General features: G+C 33.5%; 2 protein-coding genes and 1 pseudogene across 2 annotated transcripts; all 3 read right to left on the minus strand.

Moving 5' to 3' along the window:
- Positions 1 to 1,209: 1,209 nt before the first annotated feature.
- LOC120213314 (probable E3 ubiquitin-protein ligase RHC2A) lies at positions 1,210 to 2,366 on the minus strand. The gene has a single exon (XM_039211494.1). The coding sequence runs from the start codon at positions 2,298 to 2,300 to the stop codon at positions 1,275 to 1,277; it is 1,026 nt and encodes a 341-aa protein (XP_039067425.1). The 5' UTR covers positions 2,301 to 2,366; the 3' UTR covers positions 1,210 to 1,274.
- A 5,751-nt stretch (positions 2,367 to 8,117) lies between these two features.
- Positions 8,118 to 9,837, minus strand: LOC120213036 (annotated as a pseudogene).
- A 6,007-nt stretch (positions 9,838 to 15,844) lies between these two features.
- On the minus strand, positions 15,845 to 18,594 carry LOC120213315 (ribulose bisphosphate carboxylase/oxygenase activase 2, chloroplastic). Its single transcript, XM_039211495.1, has 7 exons — positions 18,470 to 18,594; positions 18,063 to 18,379; positions 17,836 to 17,941; positions 17,640 to 17,725; positions 17,064 to 17,536; positions 15,981 to 16,280; positions 15,845 to 15,949 (listed from the first exon to the last, which is right to left on the minus strand). Exons 1-6 carry the CDS (start codon positions 18,512 to 18,514, stop codon positions 16,000 to 16,002), a joined length of 1,308 nt encoding a protein of 435 aa, XP_039067426.1. The 5' UTR covers positions 18,515 to 18,594; the 3' UTR covers positions 15,845 to 15,949; positions 15,981 to 15,999.
- Positions 18,595 to 21,357: the final 2,763 nt, after the last annotated feature.

Below are 21,357 nucleotides of genomic sequence, written 5' to 3' on the forward strand. Positions count from 1 at the left end.
AAAGTTTTCAAGATGTAATGATCTGAATTTGATTTAAACTTAACCTCGTATTTGGCCTTGAACATTTTATTAAAACCTATTACATCTAACTATTGAACTCGAATTTCAAAGAAGAGGAAAACCCACATATTAAATTGGATCCAATTTGAAATTTGATAAACTCAAAATATTTCAAGGAAGAAGGCTTAAACAAACAAAAGCTAGGTACATACATGCACACCATATCATATCATATCATGTCCAACAATTGAGGACTTTCATGCTTTGTAAGGAATTGTTTTGGCAACAGATCTCATCAACCGATTGCTTGTTCCATCATTTGCATAACGGGGTTATGGAAAACCAAACCCTAAATCTAAATATGATAAGATTAGATTAAGAGATCATTTACGGATTAAATTGAAACGATGAATTTGGATAAATGATGTGTTAATTCATCTAGAGATAATAAATAATATTTATTTATCAGACATGTCACGTAAAATAAAAACATGTCATTTTAATTGCGTTTTTCTAAAAACACGACTAACATGACATAGTTTGTTTAATCGGTAAAATCAGAATTTTAATTGGTAAAATGAATAATATGCGCATCATTATATCAGGTTATTAATTGATCAAATAATGATGTATAGTTTAATATTAATATCATAATAACTAGAAATTTATTTATACGTCTGTAAATGGTAATAAACAATTTTTGTAGTTTGAATGGAAATCCTGTGTTAGGGGCTTATTTTTCACCCGTTTTGAGTATTATATTGTACGTATGAAAGTCCTGACTCGTGTAATCTATTTCTAGAACAAGTATGAATGTAGATAAAATTAACCGACGAGGAAATTGAATGTTGATTTAAGAAGGAAACAAGTAGAGTGATTAGCTATACGGGAGAGATGACACGGCTTTATAGCTAAACATTATGTTATTTTGAGACTTGAAACAGGGGATCAAATCATGTATTATAGGAAGTTACTTGATGAGTAAATAACATGATCAATTCGTTGACGGAAGAAAAATGGTCCATCGACGCAAAACTTATTTTCATCAACACCGATTACACCATTACATCATACATTGTTGATACAAGAAATGATTTTTTTGAAGTTCAATATATAGTTATTATACATCAATATAATTAGACTCATTACATACACATTAATATCATTTTTAATTCTTCAGTTCTTAGACAAAAATATAGTGAATTTAGAAACCCCCCCTAAATATATTTACAAAAGATTTGGGGTATTTTCGTTCATAATTTTAGGGTTTAAAATTACCTTGAAATTAACGTAGAATTAGAAGAGGTTGACCCACTGAAACGCCCAAACAAGTTGCCCAAAAATCTTCTGAAAACCCCTCCTCTTTCCCTCCCTCTATTGCCCCACGAAACCCCCCGAGGAAGCCCTCCGCCTCTAAAACCACCGTCCATCTCCGTGTAAACAACCGGGAACTCTCTGTTCTCTCCACCCTCTCCTCTTAGTCCTCCTGCAAACCTCCCCACAGCGAACCCTCCACCGGGTAATCTCCAGATAGTCAACCCCACGGGAACCTCCGATGACGAATTTGAATACCCACCATCGGTTTCTGCTCCTTCACCGTCGGCGGTTGGTAATTCGTGGCGGCAAACGGGGCACGAGTTCCGCAATTGAAGCCATGGGAGTATACAGTTGGAGTGGTACAAATGATCGCAAGGCATGTTTCGAACTTTGGTACCTATTTCGAATTGTTCTTTGCAAACGGCGCAGCACAGTTCGTCGCGAGTATGTGTCTCGTTGATTTCCACCGTCGGCATTGCTTCCACCGCCGCTTTCGACGCCGGTGGTTGCACGTTAGGCCCGGTGTTGTGGATTTCCATTTGCGACAACTGATCGATCAAACGGTCAAACCCGGAACCCAAAAGAAACTCCGACATACTCGGCGGCAACGGCCGAAGACCCGAACCGGACCCATCGTCGTAATAAAGCACGAACCCTCTTCCATTATGTTCAACAGTAGAATCTCCCCCGGAAACAGATGAAGGCGAGGGCGAAACAGATGTATCTGCTCCGCCGCGTAACACGATAACAGGATTAAAAAGAGAACGATTGCCGCCATTACGTCGTCCACGGCGGAAGACGGTTGGTCCGTAGTTAGGATAAGTGTACATCGCCGGTGGCGTGAGTCTATTACTTCCGACGTGATTGTTATCGATCTCTTCGACGAAACCTCCGTAGCAATCGGGGCAACTGACGGTGCGGTGGTTCAAAGGCCGGACGACCCGATTGCAATGATAACACCAAAACGACGTCGTCATCGCCATTTTTCCGTTTACAGATCTGAGGAAACACACGATTACAAAAAGAGTGAACAAAGATATGAAATGAGAGGAAAGTTTTTTTATTTAGTAACCTAAGGAAAGAAAATTATTTAAAAAGGGCAGATTTAACAAGAAAAGCCGCGATAGCGTGGTGGCTACGCTGTAAGTTTGCTTACGTGGGACTTTTTAATTGGTTGATTTTTAAACAAAATAGGGGATTAGTCAAATTAAATTGGTTTTGTAATTTCTTTGGATAATGGGAGTTAATTAATTTATTGTGATAAAATTATTTTTTAAGATAATTTTTTTATTATTATTTATATTTTAAGATAAATTATAAATTTTATCACTTTTATTTTGATCTTTGGAGTTATTTTTTTAGTTTACTAATTGATTTTTTATTTGTTCCTATTTTAATCATTACGTCATTAAATTTTAATGATGTTATGATTGCCAATTTTCTCAAGAAAATATGAAATAACTCCAAAATTTTTTTATCTTTTATGTGAAAAAAATCCTAATTTCGAATTATCTTTTAATTCTAGATGATAAAACATCTTCTATTAAATACTAAAGGTGAGGTAGGAGATAATAAGATAAACTCATAGATATCTTGAATGGTCGAAAAATACATTAAATAATGATATATACAATGATTACGTGATACAAACATAAAATTGTAAAACTTTTTTCAGAATTTTATAAATATCACTGTATTTTTATCAATATTTTATAAATATTAAATAAATAAAGTGAATTCTTTGATGCCCAAACAAAGTAAATGTCACTAAAAAATTCTTTATGATCCCTTTTCCAAAGTCCCTTAGCTAAGAGAAAAGAAAAGAAAAACTTTTTTTCTCTCAAAGTCATCTCCTCTTTTTTTATCCTTTTAAAAGAAACCCGTTTCTCCAAGTTATTTTATGCTCATTGGCAAAAAATAAAAGAAAATTGTGTTTAATATAAAAAATACCATTAATTATCCGTTGATTTAATATTATGAATAAAAAAGAAATTATCTTATAATAAATTTTTATGATACTCAATTTAAATTAATTGACTAATGAATTAAATACTAATAACTATTAAAAATACTCATGGCATCATTGCATGGTCGATTTCATTTTATACTAGATATGACTTTAGCTTTTATGACATTGACCGAAATTTAAGGAATTTTATAAGGAAATCGAATTTCCTGACGCCAAGTTCCAACAGGTTAAGTATATTTAATTAGCATAATTATTAAACAATAAACTATAATATTCAATTAGCATAATTATTAAACTAATTGAATTAAAGTTAGTAATTTATATTGGACGAATGAGTTTTAGGTTTCTCTAAATCTATTGAGTGTTGCTGGATTCTTGACACTGGATTGGGAGATACTTATGAAGGACTGAATATTGCCTGGTGAGGTTATAGCTGCTTTGCATGGTGATCTTCTATTATCGCAGATTAGTTTTTTCCTACATCTGTTTCAACTCTTGTTAATAAAAAATATCTTACTAGATTGAATTTAATTTAGGATACTTATAATTTTAAATTAATTTATTTTAAACAAATAATTTTAAACCAAAATATTATGTATTAATTTTATAAAAAAATTCTTGATGACTCAACACTTTGGCACATATGAAAAAATTTATTTAAAGAGAAAAAGTTTAATATGTTTGTTGGACCAAACAATAAATTTATTGCTAGCTGCAAATTGCAATTGAGACAGGTCATCTAGCTGCTGACTATGAGCAAAAGTAGAGAAATAATAAATTCAAGGTCTAACTATGGTTTTTGTCCCCATACTACGCTAAATTTTTTGATTTAATCCTTGTTAATTTGACATAATTCAAGTGATAATCTATTTGTCAATCAAGTATGTAATATAATGATAAAAGACATTACTTTAGTCTGAATTGGCAGGAGATTTTAAATTTGATATCGAGCATAAAATTAGTGATATGTGAAAATTCACCCATACACATCAACTTAATATACCAATAATTAGTGGTGTTATTAATTTGGACCTACTAGTAAGTTAAAGTTAAGGATTGAATATCAAATTTTAGCATCATAGGTGATTACAACAAATAATAATATTCTTAGGATAAATTATAAATATTATCACTCTACTTTCTTATCATTCCTATTATGTTCATTAAAGTATAGTTTTTTTAATTTACTTACCAAACATTCAATTTTCTCCTATTTTGATCACTCCATCATTAAATACTTAACAAAGTTATGATTATCAATTTTTTTAAAATTATAAAATGACCCCAAAATTTTCTTCATTTTATGAAAAAAAACCCTAGTTTCGAATCCCCTTTGATTTTTGGGTGATAAAGCATCTTCTTCCAAATCCCAATGGTAGGGAGGTGGAGAAAGAGGAAGCAAGCTATATATATTGATTCGACGTTGATGGTTTATGAGTTTTTCGTTTAGTGTTGACTTTTTATTAAATGATTTATTTTTAGAATTGTTATTGTAAAAGTGCTTTACGAGTTTTCCAATCAGCATGTAATCAATATATATATATATAGCTTGTTTCCTCCCTCTCCACCTGTAACACCCCCAACCCGAATCCGACCTGGATCCGAGTCTGAGGTGTCACATTGACTTTTTAAAACATTTACTTGTATAAAATAGTGAGTAATTTAAAAACTTTTATAACATATAACTTATTCAAAACATTTACAGAACTATTCAGAGCTTATACAATTCAAATCTTTTAAATACATGCCAACTAGATTTTTATACCATAAAATACATTTAAATCATCTATTTTCTGATCTGAAACTTTGTAAGGAAAAATGCTGACCTGACTTACACCTCAACAATCCATAAGCTTGTAAGAACCTGCGTGTGAAACACTCACACGCTAAGTCTATGACTTAGTGAGGCGAATAAATATATATAATGTAAACTCTAACTTGTAATCATACAGGAACAACTATTATTATCATATCATACACATCATATCAAATCATCTCACTCATATGCTTTTCATATAACAATTACATACATATCATCATTTATGTTTTTATCTTGCTCCCATACTATTATACTTCATATCTCTTATTTCTTATTCATATGATCTCTTACATTCATATTCTATAACTTATAAAAAAATTCTTATATCATCATATATAAGTCATTTATACTCACTCACATATACATCAACATATATTCATGTAACATAAACAATAACCCATATCACACATATATCATATCATGCAATTCATATACATATATCACATACATTGATTTCATAATTATCTCTTTATTAGCCCATGTACACATGTGAGAACTGTAGATATATGAGTCTATTGAGGTTGTGCACTATGCTGTCACCACAGCTCGTATAATTCCCACTAGGGGCACGTATAATTCCCACTAGGGGCGCGTAGAATTTGTCCCGAAGGACCACGTAGATGTCCCAAAGGACTACATATAACACATATGTCCCGAAGGACCACTATGTCACAAAGGACCACTATGTCTCGAAGGACCGCGTAGACCCTCGACTCTTGGCATGTCAACTATACCTCTAGCTCTCCTAACACTTACATGGGCATTCTCTTTTATATCGTTTCATATAGTCATATCTCATATGCTCATAGCTTTTATCATATCATTTCTCATATTCATATAATAATATGATTCACTTTCAAGTATCACATATACACATTCATATCACATGTTCTTATAAACTCATAACTTCTTCACATGTACCTGTAATCAGGTAGATTCTTTTCACGTAGTTCATGTCACTTTTCATATCATTCATTTATCACATACATAATCTCTATCATATATACATTTCTTCACTTATCTCATAGTTATGTATCATATTACATAATTTAACTTATATCATATTATCATGTGTGCATATATCATGGACAATTAACATGTATCATATAAGCATTTATTCACTCATATCATTAACATATGTAACAATTAATAACACACACATAACATGTCAAACATATGCTCATATTAATGAATTCATGCATTCTACTATAGGAAATAGACTTGTAACAAGTCTTATTTCCATTAATACAGAATACACTATCTAATGTGCACTCACCTTGGCCTCACTACGTTCCAATACACTTTATGATTTTCCTCTTTTTTGATCGAATCTTAACTTGCCAATCGACCCGGACTTGTTTGTGCTCGATATCTATATAATCATACATTGATACATATCAGAATCCAATTGATATACACTAATCTATCATTTCTTAGACCAAAAGAAATGTTTATTTCAATTTCCCCTTGAAGTGCATCGTTGCATTCTACAGTGCAAGCAACATAAGAACATTATTAAGTGAGTTAAGATAAAGTGATTTAATTAAGTATGATATGGATTTGAATATGGTTTTGTATTTGGAATATATAGATATGATGAAGACAAAGAGAAGAGTATTTACAAGTTTTAAAGAGAGTTTTGAGGAAGAAAAATATAAGTGCAAGAGATGGTGAAGAATAAGGTTTTGTATAAGTAAAACTGATTATTAAAGTTATAAAGATGGGATAAAGTTGTGAAAGCTACATAAGAACATTAAAAGATATGTTTTTATTGGTATGTACAATGAAAATTCGAGGACGAATTTTCTTAAAAGGAGGGGAGATTTGTAACATCCTCAATACCGGGTTAGTGACTAAATTGTAAAAATTTTAGAATTTGGGGATAAAAGAAGAAAAGTAGAATAGTTCAATGATTTATGTGGAGATATTTCCTGAAAGTTATTAGTAATTATTAAAGGAGATTAAGGGCAAAATGATCTTTGTTATCTAAAGATAGTTATCTTATCTCTTTATTAAGAGATAAGCTTCTGGGAGAGTTATCTGGAAAACTCTTCTCCTTCTTCTTCCTCCTCCACGTGAGAGCTCAAGCAAAGGTAAGATTTCTTATTGTTGATTATTAGCTGAAATTTAAGGTTGAGTTTTGATTATTAGGTGATAATTAAGCATAAGAAGAGCTTAAATTATCTTTAACAATAAGATGAAGAGAATAGAGGGAATTAAAGAAAAGAGAGGAATAAGTGAAATCTTAAAAGAGGGTTCTTTAATGAGGTTTGTCATCAATCTAATTAACATGTATGAAGTGTTAGAATTAGATTTGTAACATGTTAAAATTTGGGTATGATTCTTGAATTTCTTAAGGAGAATAGGATATGTAGGTTAAAGAAGTGAGAAGAGAAGCGAAGAAGAACAAGACAGGTTAACAACTCCCTTACAAAATTTCAGATCATAAAATAGATAATTTAAAGGTGTTTGGTTAATTTGATTATAGTTAGCATGTACTAAATGATTGAGTTAAATATGCTCTGATCGATTTTGGTTATTGTGGTCAGTTTATGTAAATAAAACATTGTTATTTTAATGAAAGTTTTAAATTTCTTTTGAATTTTGGCAAGAGTCAAGGTTTGAAAAGTTAATGTGACACCTCAGACTCGTATTCGGATCGGGTACGGGTTGGGGGTGTTACACCACCTCCCTATCATTGGGAATTTTAGAAGATGCTTTATCATCGAAAAATCAAAGGGAATTCGAAACTAGGGTTTTTCACAAAATGAAGAAAGTTTTGGGGTCATTTTTCCCTTAATATATATAGCGTGGAATAAAAATGAATTTTTTTTTTGGGTTCATTTCATAATTAATAAAAATTTAACCTATAAACTTAATTAACATAAATTATCCATACAAATTTATTCAACAATTCCATAAATTAACAAAATTAAAAAATTTAACCACTTCCAATAACAATCTAAAAAACTCATAATTAATTAAATTTATTCCAATAAATTAACCAAAAAAATCTTATTCTTGTTCTTCATGGAAGAAAAGGTTTGAAAGTGCTCACCACCTTCTTAACTTGATCAACAAGCGAAGTGTAAGATACTGTTCCATCATTCCCAGCCAATACTCTGTATTTATCTTTCCTTGTAAAATTTGTGCATTCAAACCCTAACGTAGCGGCCAAGATTCTTTGCACATAGTTGGCCACGTCGTGCGGACTTTTCCCCGACGAACATGTAGCTTCCACCGGTAGTTGGTTCAAGAACGTCACCTCGTAAATCGGCCTAGGGTTCATGAAGAAGAAGATTGGATCCAAAGCCTTCCACCCACCGGCTGTGGTTGCATGGAAAAACCCTACCTTATAATTCATTGCAACCGGGACAATTTGATCGGTTAATTCGGCAAATAGGGCACTGAACTTTAATAAAAAGGGTTCTCTACATGTCGTTCCTTCCGGACAAACTACTAGGTCACATTTCGATAGTTCATGTTTGATTTTTTTGGCATCAACTTCTCTTATTCTTGTTAACCTTACCGTTGGTATGGGTGATAGGATTTCGGTTAATCTTGATATCGAATATGTGACTGCTGGGATTTTTCTCATGAGCACGGTGGACAAGACAACCGGGTCCATTAAAGTTCTGAGTGCAAACGAATAGGACCCCGGAGCTACTACAGGAGATGGGTAGTGGCAGTTTGCCTTTGATGATGATTTTGCCACCAAATAAACGGGACACGTAGGGGATGGCTTGCATTGGAAGAATTACACCAACCATAAACCGAATGATCGCTAGTATGATTCCCAATGGCATCCATAGAAGAATTAATAGAGCGGTCGAGGGTTTTGGTCGTTTCATGAGGCGGCCATCGTGGAAGATTACCGGTAGCGGACGAAGGAGTTGATGGTTGTGGAGGTTTCCGCTTGTGATAAATGGTGGATGCATTTGTTCCTGCATGTTAAATAACCTAATTGTTAGTATCAAATATTTACAAGATACAAAATGCAACGGATTTAAACACATTGCATGTGATTACTCACTTTGCACAAAGAGAAGCATCGAAAACTCGATGTAGCTCTTCCGAGTCCTAAACTAGGCTCCTCGTCTACAAACAGTTTGACGACTCTACTTGAGATGGAAGCGATATCACCATTAACGAATCCCGTAGCAAACTAGAATCGGTTCACAACAAGCTCACTACCGGTAACCTCGTCAGCTCGTAGATGCTCCTTCACGAACCTTTCCACCAAAACCCTAGGCGATTTGGTCACCACAACTCTTATGTCATACAAACTAAACACTTTCCAAGCCTCCATATCAACATCTTCCATATAAAACTTAGGCAAAACAGCTCTAGACACTGATTCGATCTCCGACACTCGAAGCCCCACCGTCGCGATAAAGACCATCAACTTCAATCCAGCATCATCCATTCCCAACGCGTCGAAAAGCCGAATCACCGTCCAGAACAGCAGCAACAACATGAACCGGATTAAACCCGAGGCTTCGAATGCCACCAACATGAAGTATGAGAAAGGGTCTTTGTCCTTCAAAAGAGTCCCTTCGAGCTCAGAAACAACGAACTCCATAACCATCTCTTGCTTGCTGAATTCTCCCTTATTTTTTAGGTTAAAATGTCGATCAAAATCTGGGATTTTGGAGAGATTTTTAAGGGATTGTGAGAATTTAAGGTTAGACAGGTATGGTTTGGATTGACTAATTTCTCTAATGGAAGAACGAGGCAGTTTATCAGTTTCGCAACTACTATCTCTTATATACTTTAGTTTCTTTGTTTGTATTTAGTCTCCAAAAATAGTTTGATGTATCTGCAAAGATAAAGGATTGTACGCCACGTTAATATACCAATTGATTACTTAACTTCACCAACTTGGTCAAAATTTATGGACGAGAAAAGCAACTTTCAAAATATTTTGATAAAAGATAAAATTCCATAACCAGTCCCCATACTATACAAAAATTGTAGATTTTGTTCCTTCATTTGGTGAAATTTAATTTTCATGCTTTTCGAACTTTAAAATTTCAGTCATGATCTGAACGATACGAGAATAATATAAACAAGTCAAAGGATTAAAATGACAAAATTTCATGTGGTATAGGGACTGACAACATAGTTTGACCTTTCATAATTGCGTCATTGGTGTGAACCTAAAATTAATGGCGACTGCGGCCATTGGTTTACCCTTGATTGCCTTACTAACTTTTTGGTTACTTGAGCCTTTTCTTTTTCATATGGTGGATATTAAAAATGTTGAGATAATACCGTGCCCAAAAAAAGTATTGAAATTATATCCAAGCAAGAATTTTGAAAATTTAGATAAATATATTTTAATTGAATTTTTAAACTATACTTTTATATAAAAATAGAATTTATAATTAATAAATTTAATATATTTTAAAAATGAACGAAATTATTTTATGTATTTTTATAAATAGATTTTAAAATATATTAAATTTAAGAAGACTTATTATTTGTTGGTCTACGAGGTTGAAATAAAAAAAAAGTATGCAACTAAAGTTTTTTTTTTTTTGTAAAGTGATGAAGAGGACTAAGTTAACAGCTTAATTTAAAAAAAAATTGAATCATTATTGATATTTCATATAATAAATTTTATCTTAATTAAGTATATGTGTTCGATGCTTCAAACTTGACGATCTTCTTTGCTATTCTCAAACTCATAAATGTTAAAAATGAGAACTCCTAAATTAAAATCACAAACATAGAAAAAATTAAAAAAAAATCAATAACACTCTCTCTTTTTTCCTATAGGCATGTGTTAACTCCTTTGTGGACTACTGGTGTGTATTATGGACGGATATAAGATTTTATGTTAGGGGATGAACTTTTAAAATTTAAAACGGGGTGAATTTATAAAATTTTAGAAGATGAAAACAGATTATCAATTGAAAATATAAAGAGAATATATAATCATATAAAGAAAAATATCTAGCTGTAATGAGATACTAAAATAATCATAAATTTAATTAGGAACGAGAATCCGATTGAAACAAAAGAATCTCCATTGGGGGAGAATAGCGATCGACAATTAAGGTAGGGAATACTTCCCTATCTCATGTGGTTGATGTGTTTTTACATATGAATCAAGCATTTGGATCACGTTTTTGAGTTTTATTTATTTTAATTTTATTATTAACGTGTGTTGAATATAAAGTTATTGTTAAGTATGTGTTAAAATATTTGAATATTAACGTACCAAACAACGGCATGGACATGTTTTAATTCTAACACATCCACATGTCTTTGTGTGTGTGATTGGGAATCAAACAGGTTCGGTGAGATCGTCTCTAACATATCCACAGTGATATCTTCTCTTTTTTTATATATGTCCCTGTCTGTGGTTTTTATAGTTACTCTATGTTAAGGTTTGTTTTTAGTATTGGCCCGACCAATATTTAAGGCTGATATTATCTTTCTTTGTCAAAATAATTTTTTTTTAAATAAAATTTCAGATTTTTTCCTTTTTGTATTATCTTAATCAAATTTCGGCTTGATCAACTTATGAGGAAATTTTTAACGAGACTCATTTTTCTTTTTTATTTTTTTAAAAATTAACTATTTAATTAAATATTTAAATATAAAGATTAGAAATATTGTGATTTTTGATGAATACACATTTTTTTCATTGGTATTATTCTTTAATTTATGTTCCAACGGTAATGGATGCAGACCAAAATAATTCAAATGTAGCCAATGGGTCAAAACGAATTATCAGTATTATTAGCATAAAGAGTTTAAACCACTACTATCTCAGAGATGATATGTCTGTTGGTATAAAAATTCTCTAAAGACATCGATACTGACCCTTTAGTATTGAAACCTAGCATCCAATATTGATGTTTAAAAGGTCTTTTAAATTTTTATATATCAATATCTAACTACTGCATTTTGAAAACTAGTACCCTAAATTATCATATTTATAATTCTTAATATTTAAGCGACCTATAAATTTATTAATCAATTAAACAAACCACATCAAAACAATAGGGCAACTAAAATTATCACGTGACAGACTATGATCGATCAAAATTTTCTTCTTCTGATGTATGCTAAAAAATAGGGCAACTAAAATAAAGAATTCAAACTAAGAGTTCAACCTAACAACCATCAATTTTAGGGGTCACAATGAGTGGCAAAGCGGATTTGTGTTTGGGTGGTTCGAAGATCACAAGCCTTACACAAACTATAAAAGATGACAACTCCTCTAGCTTATTCCAAGCAGAAAAGGTGTAAATTCAATAAATCCCATCATGAATAACATTGCATTGGCTTTATCTTTCTTCATTTGTCTCTCTTTTCCCCTTTGCTAAACGCAGCTCCCGACATCACTAAAATATGTGAAAAGGTTAGGCACAAGGATCTTTGCATCTCAAGCTATAAGGAATCATACATCGGCAGATACGTCCCTGACAACGCCAAGACCGAGGTCATTGCATAGGTGATTATCAAAATCATCGTTAATAATGTCTTGGATGTTTCTCGAAACCTCAAGACCACCGAAGGTCCTAAACCGCTTACACTTGAGGTCTAGGCAAAATACAAACTATGTGACCAGGAAGTCATATCCGCTATGAATGAACTTGATAAGGTCTGAACAGCAAAGGAATCTCGGAATTGAAAATCGGAGCAATTCAATGTGAAAGCGGCAGTGACTAATACCGAGAACTATAAGAAAGAATTGAAGTGTAGAAGCGCAATTGCCAGACAAAGAGCAATTTGACCAAGTTGTCATCCTTAAAGAGCTATTGGGCAATGTTGAAGACATTGTCAAAATCTTGGGTTGAACTTAATGGATGTTCTCCAAAATTCCTGAGATATGTTCAAGGGTCCGAAAGGCAATAGATTTGATTGTAATTTGATGGGTTAGTTTGCCAACACCTTTTTTTTAATATCAATAACTTCTATTATTATTATTATTATTATTATTATTATTATTATTATCATCATCATTTTCATTATATTCAAATATATTATATTAGTATAAAAACATCTTTGAGCATATATACTAAGACACAATCCTTTGAAATCCCTCCAAGGCATATAGTATTCATAAAATGATGATTGTTATTTGGTAGGTAGTTTCATAAGCACAAGTTGTAATCGACAAATGAGTATATATACCAAATCATCATATCTGAAAGTCTCGTGCTACAAGGGATAAATTTCGTGTTGATTGTAATTGTTTGAATTGTTGTTTGCTTGACTGTCACAAGGTAACATATAATTGTTAATATTATGAAGTAATCACTCAATGATCGCATATACAATTATATATACCATCAACACAAGTTAAAACGTACGTAATTTGAGGGGTTGAACTCTAGATCTATAAAAGCAATGAACAAAGCTTAATCATTTGACCAACTTCAATTTTGTTATGTCATTTTGAAAGTTTTATAAAAATTCTAAAAATTTAAAATTTTAGTTGTGATTAATTCTAAAATTTAAATAACCTAAAGAATAAACCCAAAATTCCAAATTTGATACTCACAATCAAATTTAATAGGCTTAGGGTAATTTTAGTCATTTTCATAATATAAAGGTATTTTGATTACTTTTACACTTGAGGAGGATTTGATCATTTTATAAATTCTTAAGACATCAAGCCCATCTAATAAAAAAACAGGAGTATTTTGATATTCTAACTAAAGTTTAGGGCTTTGAATCCATTTATTAAGCATTGGGCGTGTTTCGATAATTTTACAAGGCTTAGGTTCCAAGTCCAACTACTTTTCCCCAAGTTTATTTTATTCTTTTATCAAAGGTTAAGCTACTGAGTTTTACTTATTAGTCTTACGAGTATTTTAATCATGTCTAAAAATATTTTAGTCTTTTCATAACATAAGAGTATATTGGTTACTTTACAAGTTGTAGGATTTCAAATTCATCTCATTAATCTTAAGGACACTTTAATCATTTTTCATTTAGATCTTCAAATTAGGCTTAAAAAGTCATATTAGGGGAGTTGGGTAACATAACCTAAGTCCAAAAAGGTCCTTCAGGCCGTAGGGTCCCAAAATGGCTCAAAAAAATCCAATCGAGACCCTTGATTTCGAAACCAGCAAGGAGGGTTTTGAAACCTTGGGCTTGGTTTCAAAACTGAAGTTGGATTTTGGGTTTCCAGAAATCGATTTTGTTATCAGACTCCCTGATTTCGAGCACTATTCGGAAAACTCAAAATTAATCCCAAAAATACATCTGAAACTCTCTCAAACCTTAACTCTAAACCTTTAAACACACATGAAATACACGTTGTAGTGACTTCAAACGAGTTTAAAAAAAACAAGTTTCCACCTTTTCTCGTTAACAAGCATCACCAAGCATGCTAAGCACCATGAACAAGATAAACAACATGTTTAAGAAATCAAATCATACATTACACACATGACACATTCATGAGGTACAATCAAGTTAGATGTGTAATATCTTCGATTTCAAGTAATAAGAGTCTTCAATTACACCTATACTACCTTCTCCTTCCCTTTTTTCCATAGATGATTCTCCAACCTCCTTTGACACTCAACCAAGTAGAGAGAGAGAGAGAGAAAATGATACCTATAAACTCATAAAGCAAAAAACAAACTTAAAACCCCACAAAAAAATTTATTTTGCTAAACCCCCTCATTTTTAAAGCTCTTGAGCTGATCTTGATGGTCATAGAAAGAGGAAGAAGAATCATACATTGATGAAGATGGAAGAAGAAATGATTTTAGAAGGATACCTCATTTAGAAAGGCTTTTTACTCTAGGGAGAAGACAATGAGTGGTGAAGCGCATTTGTCTTTGGTCTTTCAAAGGCATTAAAAAAATTGTTTCAACATGCATACCTATAATAATGAGCCTAACACACCAACTATAAAAGACCACACCTCCTCTAGCTTATTCCAAGTCGAAAAGGTGTAAAATCATTAAGCTAGAGGATAAAACAATGAACCCCATCAAAAATAATATTGCATTGCCTTTGTCTTTCTTCATTTGCCTTTCTTTCTCCCCCTTACTAAACGCCTATCCGGACATCACTAAAATACGTGACAAAGTCAGGAACAAGGATCTTTGCATCTCAAGCTATAAGGAATCATACATCGGCAGATACGTCCCTGATAATGCCAAGCCGGAGGTTATTGCATCGGTAATTATCAAAATCGTTGTTAATAATGCCTCCGACGTTTCTCGGAACCTCAAGACTACCGTGCTCGAAGGTCCTAAACTTCTCACACCCGAGGCCCGGGCAAAATACAGACTATGCGACCATGAAGTCGTATCCGCTATGAAGGAACTCGATAAGCTCCGAACAGCCATGGAATTCAGGAACCGTAAATCGGAGAAATACAATATGAAAGCTGCCGCGACTAATACCGAGAAGTGCGAGAAAGAACTAAAGAGTGTGGAAGCGCAATTGCCGGATAAAGAGCAATTTGATCAAGTTGTCATCCTTAAAGAGCTATTAGGCAACGTTGAAGACATTACTAAACCAATGGGTTGAAAATAAGGAATGCTCTCAAGAAATCTTGAACAAAGTCATGTTGTTTGATTCAAACGATGGTCCAATTGTAATTTGATGGGGTTACTTTGCCAACACCTTTTTTTAATATTAATAAATTCCGATGTCGAATATGTTATTGTTATTATTATTTTCTTAAAACAAATAAATTATTATTGTTCACAACTATTGATATAAAGGAAGGGAGATTGAAACAATTGAAGTGAAGATTTTTAAGAGAGAAGAAAGTGGAGATTTATAACACAAAAATAGAGGATACAAATCCACTTAAAACAAAAGGAAAGCAACATTAAAGGAAATTATCCCACATCGATTTGAACCCAATATATTTCCCCGGAAAAGGCCCTAGAGCTTTATTTTCCATTTAGAAAACTCCTCTCTTGATGGCATCTTCATTAGCCTCTCCAAGTGCAGCTTCACTCAAGTATTTGTCAGCCAATTGAACTCTCTTCACATTCTCTTGCTCCGCGACAAGCATGTTTCCATATTCCAACAGCTTCTCGATTGTCATCTTTGGTTGCTCGAATGTCGGTGGCCCTTCCCTCGAGTTCACGAGCTTCTTGCCGATGCCAGAAACTCCAGTGTCTCCAATCCATTTCCTTACTTCGTCATCGTAAACTCTTGCCCTCAAGGCACCGAAAAAGTCTGCAAATTAACAACCCCACCCCACCCAAAAAAATATATATTAGTATCATTATAAAAGTAAAGGATCAAATTGTACTAAAATAGAGAAACTCAATCCTAAATTTCAGCATAATAGAGGGATTAAAATCATAATTACCCATTTTAGGTTAAATTTTGAGATTTAATATATACTTTAATTTCTTGGTGTTTCATGTTCGAGTTAGGGATGTGCATTTGTCCCCAATTCGATGAGTTTCGACTTGATCTTATATGATCGGTTTTTATATAGTAAAAATTGGGTTAGGGTTAAGTTTTTTGAAAGGTAAGGTTAGATCGGATTCGAATTTATGATGAAAAATATCAGACTCGACACGAGAATAATACTATAATTGGCCTTTATATATTTAGGTATAATTGTTATAATATATCTCTATATTTTTTAATTAAGTACTTATTATTTATATATATATATATATAGGGTCGGATGCAACTTTTTACATTAAAAATTATTTCGAATTTCGGGACGAAACCTTCTTAAATTTGAATCGGATGGAGGAGAGTTATGTTTGGATCGGGTTCGAGTGGACTAAAAACCAACTCGACTCTACCCATAACTCTCACTAGTTCGAGTCATTCAGATATGATCGTTTTTAGGTCTAATCCTTACGGATTCGGGTTATATCATTTTCAAGTTAGTTCTAGAGAAATTAAACGTCAGGTTTCAATATGATAGAAGGACTAAAATTATAATTGGACCTATTTACCACGACATATATCGGTATAAGTTTTGAGTAAGAAGTTTACCAATGGATTGACCAGGGAATGTGTCAACAAGCCTGATAATGTCTTCTTTTGGAACACCGTCGGTCCTGAAAATACCAGTGCAAACACCGATCCTGTCTTCCCTTGTAGGTGCCCAGTAGAACTTCTCCATACGACCGTCACGGATGAGTGGCGCATACAGTGTCGAGAAATCGTTACCGGTGACGATGATCGGGACACGAGGGTTATCTTCCTTGTTGTACATTCCAGGGAGCTGGACGTTTGTCGGGTTATCGGCGATGTTCATGAGTGTGGCATTCACCATCTGGTTGTTCACAGTGTACTGTGTCGTTCCTCCCATACGACCGGCACCGGCGTCAAGATCGTTGATGAAGAGGCAGCACATTTTTCCCTTTCTGATGATGTCGGCAGCCTCACGGTACCTCTGCCTGATTAACTTGGCCGGTTCTCCGGCGTTCCCACTTTCCAATTCTCCGGCACTCATCATAATGGGGCTGTAATATTAATTCATATCAGTAATTCAACGAGTGTCAGATATGAATATGTTTCCGATACAAATAAAGTAAAATTTTAGATGCGGATATGCCAATAACTCACTTGATTCCCATCTTGGCAAATACAAGCTCACATTGGAATGATTTTCCTTGACCTTTGCCTCCCCAAATACCCAAGATGAGGGGAACCTGTGAAAAGAAAAAAATGTAAAAAAATCGAGAAGAATCGAGTTCGAACATGATTAAACGTTCAATATCCCGATTACGGCTTAATATTTCTTACAAAAATCAAGACATACCTTAATGTTGGGGAGGGTCATGTAGTTCTTGGTGATGTGGACAACAAGCTTGTCCATGAACGCTGGGGCAATGTAGAAACCATCCATGTTGTTGTCCAAGTTGTACCTAAATTACATGATCATCATAAACTCGTTACTAATACTAATAAAAATATAAAAATTCGAGTTCAAATAATCTCATTTTTTTATCCGAACTCTAGTTTTCTAATCATTGCATAGATACTTACGTTTTAAGCCCTTGGCTGAGGTATTCATAGGAACTCATGACAGCATAGTGAGTTCCATCATTCATGGGAGCTTGGAAGAGGGAATCAACCATTCCTTTCCCTCGAGTGATGTCTTGTTGGTCGTCTGAAACGTCGTTAGCCAGTCCCTTCCATCGGTCCTGGTCGGTCTGCTTGCTCTCGTCGACCTCTTTGGCCGCCACGACCTTGAAACTCCCCGATGGAGCCTTGTTGAACCTCGAGCTCACTTTCTTCAAGCTGTTCCCCATGAAAGCCGAGCTCGGAATCGATGATCCAGTACCGGAGCCATTCAAATTCAGCTGCTTAACAAAAAAATAACAATTTGGTACAAATTTGGAACATATGTATAATAAAATCGATGGTGTAACTGATGATGAGATGGTAAGTACCGGCACTCGGTTGACAGCACCGACGGTGGAGACAGAAGCCGCCATCGGAGACTGGACAGTGAACTGTAAAATGTTAAGTGATAACGGAAGATTTGGAGAGAAAATGGCGACGAGCTAAGGACTACTATGGGGGAAGGGTACTTATAAAGGATATATATTGTGTGTACAAAAATTGAAGGCCACAGAAATCACAACCAAAGATTGCATTATGGGTCCACGTCGCATTTTGCTGTCTTTCAACTTGGTCAAATTTTATAGAAGGGTATTGTATTATATATTTTTGATGATTTAGTCCTTATAAAATAATATGATCATTTCTAATCCATCAAATAATCGATATGATTCGTTTAAACATATAGTTGTGTGATATATACAATTTAACTTGTTTTTAAAATCAACAAGTAGAAGATTATAAATTATCAAATTATAATAGGAGTAGATAAGGATGGAGCCATGTTGTAGAGAGGTATAAGCATTTAACTTCATAGGTTTTGATTAGAATTAATCTTGTAGGGTCGATTTTTTAAAAAATATCATATTCGAGTTAGATTGTATTAGGTTTTTGAGAGATTGGGTCGGATTCGATTTCAGGGTAAAAGTACCTTGCTCGACTTGACCCGAGACAATAATATAATTATCCTTTAAATACTTGGGGATAATTATAATAATATCTCTCTCAGAGTATTGTTTTAAAAATGTGAGTTTTTGGGAAGTGACCTGTAAAGGCCATTTCAGTTGGATTATCAAAAAGCTACTGAAGCTTCGCGAGGTGGCTAGAACTTTGTTCCTTCCTAGTACTGATTGGCATTTAATTAGCAGCAAATGGATATGGGGAAAATCAGAACTAGCAGAGAGAAGGTTAACTGGCACAAAATCATTTGGTTCCCTGCCCATATTCTGAAATGTTCTCTCATTTCATGGATGGTCATCCTTAATAGACTGCCCACTAAGGACAGGTTGATTCGGTTTGGTCTGGAAATGGACAACGGCTGTGTTATGTGTGGCAATGGGCTGGAAACACGTGACCACCTATTTGCTAATTGTCCCTTTGCTAAGGAGGTTTGGGATTCGTTCTGGTCTGTACAGCTAGGATGAACGAATGGACTGGCTGGTTGAGAACTTGAGGGGTAAGTCCCTTCGAGTGAGGTTTTTAAAGCTCGCCTGGACTATTTATTTGTATCACATCTAGGAGGAGCGTAACCATAGGGTTTTTAGGAGGTTTTCGCGTTCAGTTGATGCGATTGTTACAAAGATTAAAGATATTGTTCAGTACAAATTGTATAGACACTCTACACATAGAAGAGATGATGTATATAGGCACTTGTATATGAGTTGGGGACTGATATAGTGTTTACCGTTGTTTTGTTGCAGCTTTTGCTACTTTCTTTGGATGAATATAAGTTACTTATCCAAAAAAAATTATATCCCTATTTTACCAAATAAAAATGAAAAAAGTTATATATATAGGGTTGAACGTGGTTTTTTATCTTAAAAATTGAGTGAGATTTAGGTGAAACCTCCCTAAACCTAATTTAAATGACAGATGAAGAGATATAATACTCGAATTAGTTTCGAGTGGGCCAAAAGCCAACCTAACCTCATTCATTTCGATCCTTAGTTGTAGGTGGGAGGGGTCATGCCCCCAACTTTGACGATTTGATTACAATTTAAGCTACTAATAGTTTTGAAACTATTGAAATTAAGTTTTAGTTCCTCCAAAATTTTTCTAGTTTAATTAGTTTTTAAGACTTAATCGATTTCAAAATTAATGAAATTAAATCTTGACCCTTAATTTTGTTTAGTTTAATTACTTCTAAACCATTTATTTTAATGAAATTAAGAACTAATCCCTTATTTTATAACTTAACTACTTTTTAAAATTACGTCCTTTTCAAATTTAAGTAACTTGACCCCTAACAGTTCAACCTCTATTATGTCCCTGAAACAAGACCAGTAAAGTAAGAGGGACTCCTTACAGAATTTAGCCCTTTTTGGTTCATTTGTTGAAACCACACAGATCACAATCAAATATAGCCTCAAGAACACAGGTGGCAGGTGGTGATTGCTGCATTCTGGTGAGTCCATCAATCTTCACTTCATCACCTTGAGGTTACCCGTTAAGGTTGTTTCTTTGCCACTAAATTCTGTTCAATTTCTTACCACACATACCATGTTTCGGATTTTGTTAGAAAATTATTTATTTTATCTTTTTTAGTATTTTGTATGAGAGATAATTAAAGATAAGGTGGATAGACTGTTTGTGATTCCAATTAATTCCATTTCTCTTTCGAATTTTGGAAATATATATATTAGAGGATGGTACCTTCTTGAAATGTCTCATTTTGGTCCCACTTTGGAAAGCTATAAACTTCAAAAATAAAATAGAATAAAAAGGAATTAGTGGATAAAATTTAATGAAAATAATGGGAATTTTTTATTTTCATAAGTCGATTAATTTTTTCTATCATTTTTAATACTAATGTATTTACATCTGATACTAACAATTAGTTGATGGAGTAAGCTCGATTGGAAGAGTTGTCTCCCAATGGATCTTTATAATACTCGATATGAATTAATCGATCGATAGATTGCATAAAAGTGGTTAAAAAAAATATGTGCACTCAATTGATATATATATATATATTGGATTTTAATTATTTTTCATAATTTGTGGCAATAAGGCCATTAAGCACTAGGTTTGAGATTGCATAAAATTTGGAGTTTTTGAATATGTCATTGTTAGCCCAATAGCGTGGCCTAATTTAGGACCACAAAAAACCCAACTTTTTTTTAATTAAAAACCCAACCCTTTCATGGGAAAAATGAGTTACTGAAAAGAGGAGAAATATAGGGGAAATGGGGAGGGTGAATATGGAAAATTTTCCTTT

This window comes from Hibiscus syriacus, unplaced genomic scaffold (genome assembly GCF_006381635.1).
Source record: "Hibiscus syriacus cultivar Baekdansim isolate YM2019G1 unplaced genomic scaffold, ASM638163v2 tig00110020_pilon, whole genome shotgun sequence".
In the NCBI taxonomy this organism is placed as follows: domain Eukaryota; kingdom Viridiplantae; phylum Streptophyta; class Magnoliopsida; order Malvales; family Malvaceae; genus Hibiscus; species Hibiscus syriacus.

What these genes read in the sequence shown, in the direction of transcription:
- LOC120213314 (XM_039211494.1), bottom strand. Translation starts at nt 2,300, where the DNA reads ATGGCGATGACGACGTCGTTTTGGTGTTATCATTGCAATCGGGTCGTC.
- LOC120213315 (XM_039211495.1), bottom strand. Translation starts at nt 18,514, where the DNA reads ATGGCGGCTTCTGTCTCCACCGTCGGTGCTGTCAACCGAGTGCCG. An exon ending in CTCAGCCAAGGGCTTAAAAC is followed by an intron (nt 17,942 to 18,062) that starts GTAAGTATCTAT and finishes CATGTAATTTAG; the next exon opens with GTACAACTTGGACAACAACA. An exon ending in ATTCCCTGGTCAATCCATTG is followed by an intron (nt 16,281 to 17,063) that starts GTAAACTTCTTA and finishes GTTAATTTGCAG; the next exon opens with ACTTTTTCGGTGCCTTGAGG.